Genomic DNA, 13,231 nt, shown 5'->3' with positions numbered 1-13,231 from the left:
TACTTCAAGCCTCTGAGTTGCTAGGAACTTAAGAGCCTCCTTTAATTCCTTCTTCTCCTCCTACTCTGACATCCAACCAGTTATCAAGTCCTGTGTATTCTACCTCTGTCAAATTTGTCAAATGTGTCAACGCTCCATCCTTATTCCCATATCTTGAGCACAGATCAACGTGGTTTTCTGCTTGGGTCCTTGAGCTCTGGTCCCCATTTTCCAGGTCTGTCTCTCTCCAGTGCATTCTTCACCCTACATCCAGAGGGGTCCCATTATTCTCTGACTTAAACTTTTCAGTTTACATCTATCGCCACCAGGATGGAGCCAAGCTACTATAGCTAATGATGCTGCTCCAGCTTATTTCTCAGGAAACATTTTCTCTACTTCAGTTTTTTTTTTATGCATCCCTGTCCTGTTGCGGCATCTGAAGTTCCATGAATTTGCCATATCCTGCCACCCATGAGCTTTTTATACGCCACCCTGTTGACCTGAAACTCCTTCCCACTCCACTATTGTTCACTAGACTAATTCCCATGTGTCCTATGTCTCCATTCAGAGGTTCCTCCCACTATTTATGACTTCAACTGTGGGTCAGTTTTCTCTTTGTATCCATATAGCATCTTATAACAAGAATGATTAGCATAGTTGTTGCTAATAATACTTGTGTTAGTCACTCAGTCATGTCTGACTCTTTGTGACCCCATGGACTGTAGCCTACCAGGCTCCTCTGTCCATGGAATTCTCCAGGCAAGAATACTGGAGTGGGTAGCCATTCCCTTCTCCAGGGGATCGTCCTGATCCAGGGATAGAACCCAGGTCTCCTGCATTGCTGGCAGATTCTTTACCATCTGAGCCACCAGGGAAGGCCACTTGAGCACTTATTTAATGCCAGAATCCCTGCTAACTTAACTACATATTTTATCTCATCTAATGCTTACAACAACCTTACGAGGTAATTAATACTTCCTCAGATAAGTAATCCAAGCCACAGAAAACTTAAATAATTTTCCCAAGTTTCAATGACTAGTGAGTGCTCCAAGTTGATTCTGAACCTAGGTTATCTTATTGAAGATTTTACAAACTTAAACATCATATATTTGTCTCTATGGAAATACTTATGACACTGTGTTGTAATTACTCACCTGAACCTAACTTCCTAGTTGGATCTTAGACTTTTTTTTTTTTTTTTTGACCTTAGATTTTTAGAAGGAAGTTGTAGCCCTAGCACCCAATACATAGACTGTTATATGGTCATACATACTTTTTCAATAAATACAAGAATAAGGTGGCATGTGGTTCAAAGACGAAAGAGTCCTTGCTGAAAAGCAGATTTACCCAGATTACCCTGAGATCACCCTTCAGCATCTGCCATCATGACATTTTTTCCTCCAAAATACCAAATGACTTTCAGTCATCTAATTACCCCGTACAGTTTCATTTCTTGTACATTTCATGTATGTTTCCCACTCTTGTCCAACTGGTAAACTCATATTCATCCTTCCAAATCAAGCTCAGAATTCACTTTATTCCTGTGAGTTTCCAATCTTCATTTTAGCACTCAGAGGGTGGTCAAAAATTTTTTGATATATTGAATGAACAAAATTAAGTTGAGTTTTGTTTCTGTAGGTTACCAGAGAGATATCTCAAGCTCCAATACATCATGATGCTTTAGTTGACTCCTACAATGGCCAAGAATCAATCACTATTCAAGTTGTCCTACACGAGCATACTGGGATTCATTTGAAGAGGATATCACAGCACCTTATGCCTGTTTCACTTTCCTGATATGGTTAAGGGTTTGGCAAAGGATATGTCATTTTTCAAATGTCACTTGAGTGGTTCCCACCAGACAAGTCACAAACATTTTAGGAAGGCAAGTCTATTTTCATTTAGAGATAGATTAAAGAGGCCAAAGAAGTCTGTGTAAATTTATAAGATGTCAAACCACCGACTCAATCTCCTCAGGGAAAAACAACTGTAAAAATCGCCCAAAATGTTCTTTTTCCTGTCACTTCTGTTTTAGTCCCCTTGTATTCCACCAAGATCTTAGCACTTGTCTTAGGCTAGTCGTATCATATCTGAGCTTTCTGACTGCTGTACAGCATGTACAGAATAACATGTGTCTTATTCCTCAAGCACACACCAAACCGCAGAGGAACTTGCCCAGAGCACTGCTTTCATCAAGTCGCATCTCTGCTCAAGGGCTCTTGGTGGTGCCTGACTGTGAACCAGGTGGGAACTCTGAGTCTAGAGATGCCATCTGCTGTCTTTCCATAATTGATTTGTGTAGAGCCTGACCCATGGCCCATCTCTGGTAAGTGCTTTTGATGTTTTCACTGCTTTTCCATTGTGTTCTTGAAAGGGAAATCAGAAACTCTAGTTGAAGGAAAATTCCATTTTGTGTCTTTCATTATTATCAATATTAGCGAATTACTGACAGCAGATGCCTCTTGTTAAACAAAGACATCACGTGTTAAGCACAGTAAACATGTAAAGCACAGGCTGAACATGTTAGAGAAAGTGTCTTCTCAGGGGTCTCCTAATCCTAAATAAAACAGGTGTGTGAAGATGTAACGGGATATTTTCATTAACAACAACTTATAGAGGTTTCTAGGAGGACCAAAGTAACTTCAGAGCTGAAAGCTAAGTCATTGCTTTTCCACTGAACTAAGAGGAGTATTCAGCTATAAGCATAATCAAACAAGTCCACAAGACATGAGAAGAGGATTATCCTGCAGACACCGGGTCCAGCATGCCAGGTGGCCAAGAACACGAGGTCCTCTGCTTGGAAACCATCACTCTGTTGCCAGACTCTGTTGCCCCCTGGGTTCCCCCATTCTATTTCTGGCCTTCATCTCTTGTGCTGTCTCTTCACTGCCCTTTCTTGGTTTAGATTTTATGTCCTCATCATCTGACACATCAAAGGATTAGAGAGTTCAAAGCCCTTCTTGCTGCCAGTATTTTACTTAGTTAAAATCAACAAAAATGAAAAATTGTGCCCATTTTCCTCTCTGCAAGAAACCAAACTTCAAAATTAAGATGAAAGCATAAGAAGATCCATGCAATTCAAAATTCAAACTCATGTCTTCACATCCATATGCTCTATTATGAACTGCACTACTGGATTTTATGGAACAACTTTAATATCGCTGATTAAAATGCTCAAGACACTGCTAATGCATTCTCAAATCAACCTCGGCCACTTTGGAGTAACATGGAACATTGGCAGCTTTTCTTTCAATATCCCAAATACCATTTTTGGAACAAATTTGAAGTTTTGATTCATTCAACAATTATATTGAGCACCTACTATATGTCAGATACTATGCTGGGTGCAGAACAAGCAAAATGGGATGATTTTCTGATTTCAGAAGAATTCCGGTCTCTAAAGCAGTGCTTCTCAAATTATTTTTATTCACCTGAGCCCTCTTTTGATTAACTTAAATATCCTTCTCCTGCTTCCCAGAAAGTCTAGTGAATATCCCAACACCGAGAATTACTGATACACAGACTCCAAGACCAAATGTCTTTGAGCCTTTACTTTTTGTTTCAAAACCAACATATTTATTTTGCATACACAAACTGGATTGGAATATTAAATATTATTTTTTGAACCACATATGCGAATTGCCCACCCCAGAACTGAAATTCAAGTGCCTACTCAGCATCCGTGTTTGAGAATCACTGCTTTAAAGAGTTTTGGAGAAAACCAGGCAAGCTCCCTCTCTCCCATCCAATCAAGTCTTAAAGGAATTAGAATTTTCCTACCTGACACAACAGCTGGTGGAGTATCATAATCCTGTCTTGGGACTGAATCTTTGAATGAAAAGAGCATGAGAAAGAATGCAATGAAGTCCAAAAGAAAATAAAATAGAATCTTAGCTCTACAACTTGGAAGTGCTCGCTGCATGTCACGCGGTACCTAAGGCGCCTGCCTTGAAGCCCTAGGGTGCTATGCCCTCCTAGTTGATAGGTGACACAGTGGTCCCCCACAACCACCACTCTGGACATGTCATTAGGCCCCATGTGACCTGCAAGGACAGCATTGTCTGACCCAGAATATTGTCATCTTCCTCTTTCGTAATTTTGGTCCCTCCCTTGGGTCATCAATGTGAGATTGGTACCCTCTCTGACTGACACCAAGGCTGCTCATCAGGAAGGGGCCAGGAGCACAGGATGAAACCCCAGTCGTGGAGAACAAAAGAAATAACTATAATTTTAAAAGAAATAAGTGAAAAATTGGCACATTCCCCAAATCTCTGGAGGCTGACATGTTTTGAAGCTAAAATTTTGTTATTGACCATTTATCTCCGGCTCTGTTCCCAGGGGTGGTCGATTGAGACAGAGGAGCCTCATGTGCTAGAATCATCAAGACAGAGATAAATAGAAATGAATCTATTCAACAAATGGCCGCTGTCTTTTTCCAAAGTATCATAACATTAGAGGTGCCAATAGTAGATCAGGGTTAATTAAACAACTAGACATCCATTTCAAAACTTGAGGTGATGCAGGACCAAATATAACACTATAAAAAAAGAGGCTTTGCCTTCATACCATTTCTTTAGCCAGAGACCTCAAATAGGAAAGTGGGACATGACTTATGGCTCAAGGCCCCCACTTCTAAAAATGGACATTTCTCATTTAGTTCCAGCTCCCCTTGGAGGGGTAAGCTATGTAAAAGGGACCAGGTATTGCAAAATATACTGCCCAAACATGATTAAATAGATGTGCTTGCGAGACCCTTATTCCATTCATATGATCATTATTCCATTTAAAAAATGAAACATTCAAACTTTATTCTTCCACCTACTTGTCACTTAATTTGGACCATCACAAATTTCTCCATTTCATCTCCCTGACACAAAATGACAGTGTTGATCACTCTCTCATGAGTGAATGGTGTGTGAGAAAAGAGAAGTTGAACAATGCGAGGCCAGCCAGGCAATCATTGATCAAAGATTCAAATGCAAGTAACCTTCAGCACAAGTTCTTCTGTTTCTCACAACACTTATGTTAACCTAGTGACTTGAGTATAATCCCTAAATCCAGAATCTATAAACATTTTCAAAGGGTCTCCAAATATTTTATTAATAGTGGTAGTAAAATTCTAAGTATCTTTAAAGAAAACTAACTGCATATTACTACTACAAACAAGACTACTATGACACTAATCATTTTCCAAGAACATATTTATAACATTCCAAAATGGATAAAAAATTCATGCTCATTGTTGAATACTTGGAGAATGTAGAAAATTATCATGATTGAAATAGAAACTCTCCGTAAGCCCACCACTGAGAAACCAATCCCACTTGTTTGTATTTGTTACAGCCTTATTTCACAAGTATTTTTTCATAGTTGATACTATACTCCACACGTGCAAATTTACATCCTGCTCTTTTGATTGAACATGAGAAATAATCCTTCTCCTAATTTTTTATATGCTTATAATTTCATGCTGCATTGCATTCTGGTTTATGGATGGGCTATGATTTATTTAATCATCCTTTCTTACTAAAGATTACAATAAACAATGGGCTGAATATTTTGAAGATATGGTTTCTGTTATACTAGAATATTTTCATAGAATAGGTGCTTAAGACTATACCCACTGGGTTGGGGAAGAAGGTTATGGTGGGTCTTGTGGGTCCACCCTGGTCTCCAGCTCACACATTTATAAATTTGGATTCCAACCACCAGAGTACCATGACTGAGACTAGTACCTCCCGACACCTTTGTCAGCAATGTGCATTATTTTAATAACTTTATTTAATGAGTTCCTTGTGTGTGTGTGTCTGTGTGTATTGGGTTAATTTACTGTTCAGTTATTTTTCAACTATCTGATCACATTCTTTGGCATTTTATATACTGGGAACTTTGTATTTTTTGCTAATTTATTGGAATTCAGAATCCATTTTTTTAAACAGTGAAAGCTTGCCTTACTATTTGCAAATAAACTTTCATAAAACTAGACTTTCACTGAATGCCTACTTGTTTATTGTTTACACTGTAAGACTAACTTCAAAACCTCACTTGTCTTATAAGAGGACTAAACAAATTTTTAAAAGCTATTCCCTTTCCTCTATACTTTCTTTCTTGTATAACCATTTTTAACTGATTGATACTTTTCCTGAAAAATCATCTCAGGAGATGTACTCATGACCACTTACAAATTTATGATACTCTTTCCTAATCATGAGTCCATTTAACATCATGTATTGATTTTTACCACTCTGCCTCAATGCTTATATTCCTGGGTGATAATTGAAAGAATTTAAAAGCATAATGGGAAGGATGATGCCACTGAAAACTGTGAGAGAACTGTGCTGAACAAGTCAAGAACAATTACAAGATTATCTTTATGTGCAGCTAGGGTTACACCACCAGAATCCAATGATGTCACAAGTCACCAGTGGTTTGCAGACACAAACAGAACTGCAGATAAGGAGCCTGCAGAACAAAACCTTTTTATTTCTTTCAACAGATTCTGGTGACATTGGAAGCCACTGGTGACCACCAACTGAACAAATGAAAAGGAGATAAGAAACTTGTAAAACAAGATTGTCATGCAATCTGGAGGTTCTCATAACAGTAAAACCCCCAGTGGTTTCTGCTAAAGCTTACAATAGACTGATAAGAAATTATGGGTAACAGGGCTTGGGTTCTTGAGGGAATCCTGTGACAAAAAATAAACAAAGGCAGAAAAAGCTAGAAAATTCTTCAAGGTCAGCAGAGCCCTGGAATAAAACAGTTACACTGCTTGCATAAAATTCATCTTTCTTTTAAGGCCTGCAGATTCTGTCCAGCTTAGAAAAGAGGTAGGGGATTGAATGATAAACATTTGAGGTGGCAAATGGTAGAAGAATGGTTAATTAAACTACATGGCATCCATTTCACAATGTGGGGTTCTGGGGGACCAGATATATTTAATTTGATGAAAATGAAAAAGTCTTTGACTCAGTATACTTCTGTTACCCAGCGATCTTAGGAAAGAAAGTGGGACAGAGCGTCAGACCCCCCTCCTGAAAATGGAGAGTTCTACAGTAGCTCCAGGTCCTATCAGCAGTGAACGCTGCCTCCTTGGGTTATCCCCTGGACCTCTCTGCTCTGCCCCTGGAAACTATGTCTGGAGTTGAGGTTCCTGCCTTAATCTTGACATGGCCCTGTTCACAGCTTGTTTTGCAAAATTGCAGTGAGCTCACATGTCTGAAAACCTCCGGAAAATAACAGTAGGAGAGAGACATCGTTGAAGACTTTCAGGTTGCCTGGCTGGGGCAACACGGCAAGGAATGGAGTAAGTTGAGATGGGAAACAGGGAAAAAAGTTAGGGGACTCTTACACTTCATCGAGCGAGGCCCAGGGTGGAGCCTTTAGGATGTGGAGGTGAGGATGCAACTGACAGATGTCTGCGGGACTTGAAAAGTGACTGTCCGTGGTGGGGATTAAGGAGAAAATGGTCTATGCTGGGTCCTGGGTATGATGCTGGACTTCCGGGGTGAGTGGCCATGGGACCAGCTTGAGGGGGAATAGCAGTGGGACCCTATACAAGAAAGGGTCAGTGGGGAGGAAGCTCGGGAGCTTCCTTTGGGCTGTGCTGACTTTGAGATGTTGGAGGGGAGGGTCACATGGAAATATTTAGCAAGTGCTGGAAAATGAGGCTAAAATTCTGAGATGAGGTTAGCCCTGGGGACTCAGATAGCAGAGTCTTTGGCATAGAAGGCAGAGCTCAAAACCGTCAAGGTGGAGGAGTTTGCTTAAGGAAATCATGTATGAATGAGGAGCTAGTTTAAAAACTTACCCATCAGCCTAGGAGAGAAAAGAGGAAGCAGTGGCCAGAGAGGTCAGAGGAGAACCAAGAAAACCTTGGGCAGGACTCACAACTGAGAGCTCTCAGGACCAGCTGGGTCCAATATTCCAATATAGGGAGATTTCCCATTAAAATCGAGACAGTTAGCTTATCTAGTTCCAAGAACTAGAGGGTGGGCCGCTTGGGGTCTGTATACCCATGTGGTTATAGCATCTGGATTGGGTCTGGCTGCCCTCTTTGGAAGAGGAACTGTGTTCCCGGCTGCCAGAGGCAGCGTCTTGCTAGCTACTCATCCAACATGCAGGCAGAGCTGTTATGATGAATGCATTCAAAACTATCTCTAATTTAAAATATGATTTCCAGTATTGTGTGTATTTATATTACACAGCTATGTGTGACATAGGTAAATATAGACCAAATTTGATGATACAGTGCCAGGATTTGGGGCTTGGACTTAATCAGCTTTATTCATTAATGTGGCTTGGCTGGTCTCTGTACCTTTTGGGTTTACAGCCTGAAAGAGTATGTTAGAAGCTATGGAAGCGGAAACTGGAAAAAAAAGCACGTTACATCAAATGAAACAGGGCGGCCAGTGAGTTGAACTGTGGACTTGACAGTGTCCGACATCCTGGTGACCTGGACGAGTTAGAAGCCACTGGAGGGAGAGGTGGGGGTGCGGCTCCTTTGAGAAGCATCTGCTGGGTAGCAACGCACTGTATTGTGTATGTTTACATATCTCATCCCATTGACACTCACAACACCTCTGGGATATAAGTATTATTCTTTCACTTTGCAAAAGAGAAAGTAGAAGTTCAGAGAGGTTAGGTAATCTGTCTGAACATGCACAGCTAATAAGCGGCAGAGGTAGGTTTTAAACTCAACTTTAATCTCAATATCAACTATTCTTGCCATGACATCAGGCCACCTTCCCAGCAATGGATTAGGTGTATTGAAAATATGTAATAAGGTGGTGAAACTTGATTAAAGAGAATCAACCTTAATTGCATAAGAGCTACTTCAAATGCCAATCAAAAATGTAGATAAAATGAATCTATGATATCAGAGTAAAGCGTGACAGCTTAAGAAACAAATATAACTTCATGCTGGACACTCAGCATTGTCAGTGACATTTTGTGGAATAAATATACAAATTAATACTGTTTGTACTCTGCCTTTTCCGAACCTTATGAGACTTTAAACTTAAACAACAATTTATACAAAGCTTATTATGTATTTAAACATTAGTACAAATGTGAAGGAGAAAAAGAATTTTTTAAAAAGCTAGAAGAAATTTGATGTTAAATATAAGCCACATGCTTAAACGTTTGCTTTCTAAGAAAGGAAAGAGTATATATCAATTATTGAATAAGTTGGCTATTACCAGCTGGGCAAAATTGTGTTCTTGTTGAAAATGCTCAAACACTAGCCATAATATACATTATAGAATCAATAACTATTGTAATTGTGAATTCATGCTCTATAATTGAGCTTATTTTTCAGTTGCTCAAAGGATTCAGTCATGTTCTCAATTAACATTTTTTTTCTAGTTTCCAAATTTGCATTTCAAGAAGTCAGCAGGCTTTGCTTCTGATTCCAATGAGTAGAATTTAAAAAGTGTTTTCTTTTTATGGTTTGCATTATAATCCTCCTCGCTTATCAGATTTGTCATTCGATTACAGTAAAAGTGTATTAGCTCATTTATTCATAATTTGTGAACATTTAGGAGGGGAAATGGAAACCAATAGTAGGGCATGAGGAACATCAGGCCTTCCAATACTGTCCTGGAATCTGCTTTGTTAATGAGCAAAGTGACTCAAAAAAAAAAATAATAATCACACATTGCTAAAAGCTACAGAAATAGTATCTTTAAATTCTTCATTCCTAATGAATATTAGCTGAACCATGTTGCAGGATGAAACATAGTCATAGACATGACTTTTAAAAGTCTGGTTCAGAAACCTAAAGAATCATCTGATTGAGTCTAAGCCCTACGACACACGAGGTATAAATGACTGCTTTTTATAGGTTTAGCAACAGAGGCCTTCCAGGTGGGTACTTTATGTCAAAAAATTAAATTTCTTTATTGAAACTATGGGACTCTTTCTGTTAGGTATATTGACATTCCTCCTACTTAGAGCAGATTATTGAGGCCTCAGTGGACATGTCAGCAGCTTCTTATATCCTCAAAAGCCTGTGAGTCAACATCTCTGTGTAGTAAACAAGCCGTTGCTTTAAGGTAAACTCTCCAATATAAAGTGAATGTACCTCGTGTACATGGGTGTTTGGAGATGATGTCAGTGTAATTGAGGGGAGTCACAGGAGTGGTGACCATGAGACATACAAAGTCACGGAGGCTGATGGCTAAATAGCTTATAGCGCCCTGCACTCAACATTCAACTGTATGAAGAGGGACACTGAGACCAGGAGACTGTCTCACAGTATTGAAGCTGTCTCGCTCAGAAGGCATGTCTTGTTTTTCTTCCTCTTTAAAAATAACAAAATTATCTGCATTAACATTTATGAAAAATAAAAACTGTTATGGGGAGATTGGTTTTACAGTTTTTATTGTTTCTCTAATGAATGAAGTTGCAATATTCCATATTGTATTGGACCTATGCCCTCTTGACCACTTGGGGAACTGTCTTCAAAAAGATTTTTTAAAAAACAAAGTTTTGCCGATGATTTCAAATACCTTGTTGATACAAAAGTAAGGCTGCAATGGACATTTCTTGATATACTTTGTTCCCTAAGAAAAAATAATGGCTAATCAAAAACTTCCTGACCTATAAATACATCAGGTACATTAGATTCCTTTCCTTTTTTTTCAACATCACCTATGTAGACATATTCGAAAGAAAGATGAAAATATATCAATTATGTGAGGTTCTCAATTACATTTTGTTGCTACAAACATTGAAAGCAAATAAAAAACCCCGTGTATTAGCTATAATCATAGTTGGCTCCCCTCTTGGGAATAACCTGAGGCTGCTGTGAGCTGAAATCATAAACATCTGAGAAGGGAAAAGTAGGCTCCAGTGTATTCAGTTACAAGGTCTAAAGCAGACATACCCAGGGCATGGCGTCATTAGAACTTTCTGTAAGTCAAATTTAAATGCAGCAAAGTAGACCCTTCAGTCTTGTCAATGTGAGTACATGTGCCCCAGAACTGCGCATGCAGAGTGCGGCGTATTCATACTGGGACCTAAAAGGCAGGTTCGTCAGGGGTGCAGAATCCACTCTGCTGATGTTGCCGGTAAGAACAGAAAGTGTTGCCTCTTACTGATGAAATCCAAGGAAACAAACTCTGCAACTCACCGTTCCTGTGGTACCCAACGAAAGGTGGTTCATCTGTTGTGTCAGGGGGCCCATCATGTTTGCTGGCTGCATTGACATCGGATGATCCATCGCTGGCGTGATCACAGCACCCTACAAGCACACACAACGTCCATCTGAAAACATGTCTCATAACGAGGGAAATTTAAAAAAATAAGTGTAGTAAACTGCATTAACATCATACATGCTTCTTACTGAAAAGGCTACACTGAACCCCGTATGATTTTTACATCCATCCATGTCATCCTGTGCTTCTCTAAATATATAAGAATATAAATATTTCTCTTGATACTGAGCAAGACTTTTAGCTTCTATCATTTACCCATGATTTATATAGAGGATTCTTGTTCACATCAATATAACCTTCCAGCAGGGGAATAATGCCGGTCCACACGGGCTTCCTAACCAGATATCTTTAAAGGACATATTCAAGTCAATGTAATGTTATAAAAATCAAAGTTACTGTCTCCCATATTTTTTCCTCATCTTTTGACCTACTTTGGTTTCTCTATCTGTGCTTTTGACACAAGACAGAAGACACAGAATTCTCTTCAATGCTGGCCAAATGCAACGCAGCTGAAGTTTTTTAAAATGTAAAAATATCAAGTGTTTCATCAGGTGTTAGGAAGGGCCTACATCTAGAATGTGCTTTTTGATTTATCATAACTGTCGGCAATGCGAGAAGTAATAGATGTTTTAGAAAACTTCTGTCCATACATAAAGTGTCACATGGCCTGTGAAGCGCAGAGCCAGGCCATACTGCCTTCTCTTATTTTCCTCTCTCCTTCTCTTCTGCCTTAATTGACTAACTTAGGCTTCCCTGGCGGCTCAGACAGTAAAGAATCTGCCTGAAATGTAGGAGACCCAGGTTTGATCTCTGGGTTGGGAAGATCCCCTGGAGAAGGGAATAGCAACCCACTGCAGTAATCTTGCCTGGAGAATCCCATGGATGGAGGAACCTGGCGGGCTACAGTCCATGGGGCTGCAAAGAGTCAGACATGATTGAGCAACTAACACACACAGAGAATGGAACGATCTTTTTAAAAAGAAATTGAAAAGTTGGGGTTGGATGGAATTTTTGAGATTATCTAATTCCAATGCTTTATTTTAAAGGTGAGAATAAAGGCAGAAGCTCATGCTAAAATAGCTCATTTAAACATCCAGTGAGTCGGACACGACTGAGCGACTGAACTGAACTGAGCTGAGTAGTAAAATGATTATGAATCTGAATGTCATTTTTTCTGTAAACTTGATTTTTCTCACTATGTGACTTTTTCCTCTATAAGTAAAAATTTTGAAGAAATAAAAATAGGACAGACAGGTTCATGTGGATGACAGGATCTCAGTACCTAAAGTAATTGCCCACAAGCAAACATGTCCTAAAATGCCTTGGCTCAGAATAATCAGTTTCTCACAATATTATTCAAATCTAGCTCCCTGACTGTGGCTGGTAAAGGATCAGACTGTCACTCAACCTTCACATGGGCTCCTCCTCCTCACTAGAGAAGGAAAACAGAAATTGAACCATATATTTTTAAATGATCGATATACAGAGCTAGGTTTGTTCTCAAAAACATTTGGACTTTTGACCTAGAATCAATCAAAACAAATATGTTATTTTCTAATCTGTTGCTTGTAAACAGACACCTACTTAATTGTAATTCACAGACACATCACTTGTTGTTCCTACTGCCTGAATTTAACAAAAGCATCTTCATTTTTTCCTTATAAATAACATACTGGCCTTTATTTCAGGTATTTATTGTACCAAACTATCAGTAAACAGGCTTCCCTGGTAGCTCAGATGGTAAAGAAAGAATCAGCCTGCAACGCAGGAGAACCAGGTTCAATCCTGGGTTGGGAAGATCCCCTGGAGAAGGGAATGGCAGCCCACTCCAGTATTCTTACCTGGACAGTCTCATGGACAGAGGAGCCTGGCGGGCTACAGTCCTCAGGGTAATAAAGAGTTGGACACAACTGAGTAAGCAACACTTTCACTGTTCATCAGTAAATACTTCAAGAAGAACTAAGATGTTCTTAAATCACTTAGAGATAAACTATAGAATAATTTCAGAGTTAAGATAAGTCCTAAAGTGTTTT

At 39.3% G+C, this 13,231-nt stretch overlaps 1 protein-coding gene across 6 annotated transcripts in view; it reads right to left on the bottom strand.

The window, feature by feature from the left end:
• Positions 1-13,231, bottom strand: part of RBMS3 (RNA binding motif single stranded interacting protein 3) — a 773,699-nt gene that overhangs the window by 64,168 nt on the left and 696,300 nt on the right. For 5 of the 6 annotated variants that reach the window (XM_065932912.1, XM_065932913.1, XM_065932917.1 and 2 more), the window contains 2 exons: positions 11,114-11,224; positions 3,760-3,807 (listed from right to left, as the gene is read on the bottom strand). In XM_065932912.1, the coding sequence (XP_065788984.1) occupies positions 3,760-3,807; positions 11,114-11,224 (159 nt within the window). The remainder of the gene's footprint in view (positions 1-3,759; positions 3,808-11,113; positions 11,225-13,231) is intronic. The other variant, XM_065932916.1, reaches the window with a different exon arrangement.

Source organism: Muntiacus reevesi, chromosome 4 (genome assembly GCF_963930625.1).
Source record: "Muntiacus reevesi chromosome 4, mMunRee1.1, whole genome shotgun sequence".
Taxonomy (NCBI): Eukaryota; Metazoa; Chordata; class Mammalia; order Artiodactyla; family Cervidae; genus Muntiacus; species Muntiacus reevesi.
The sequence above is the reverse complement of the archived record's forward strand: the minus strand, read 5'-3'. Positions and strand labels throughout refer to the sequence as shown.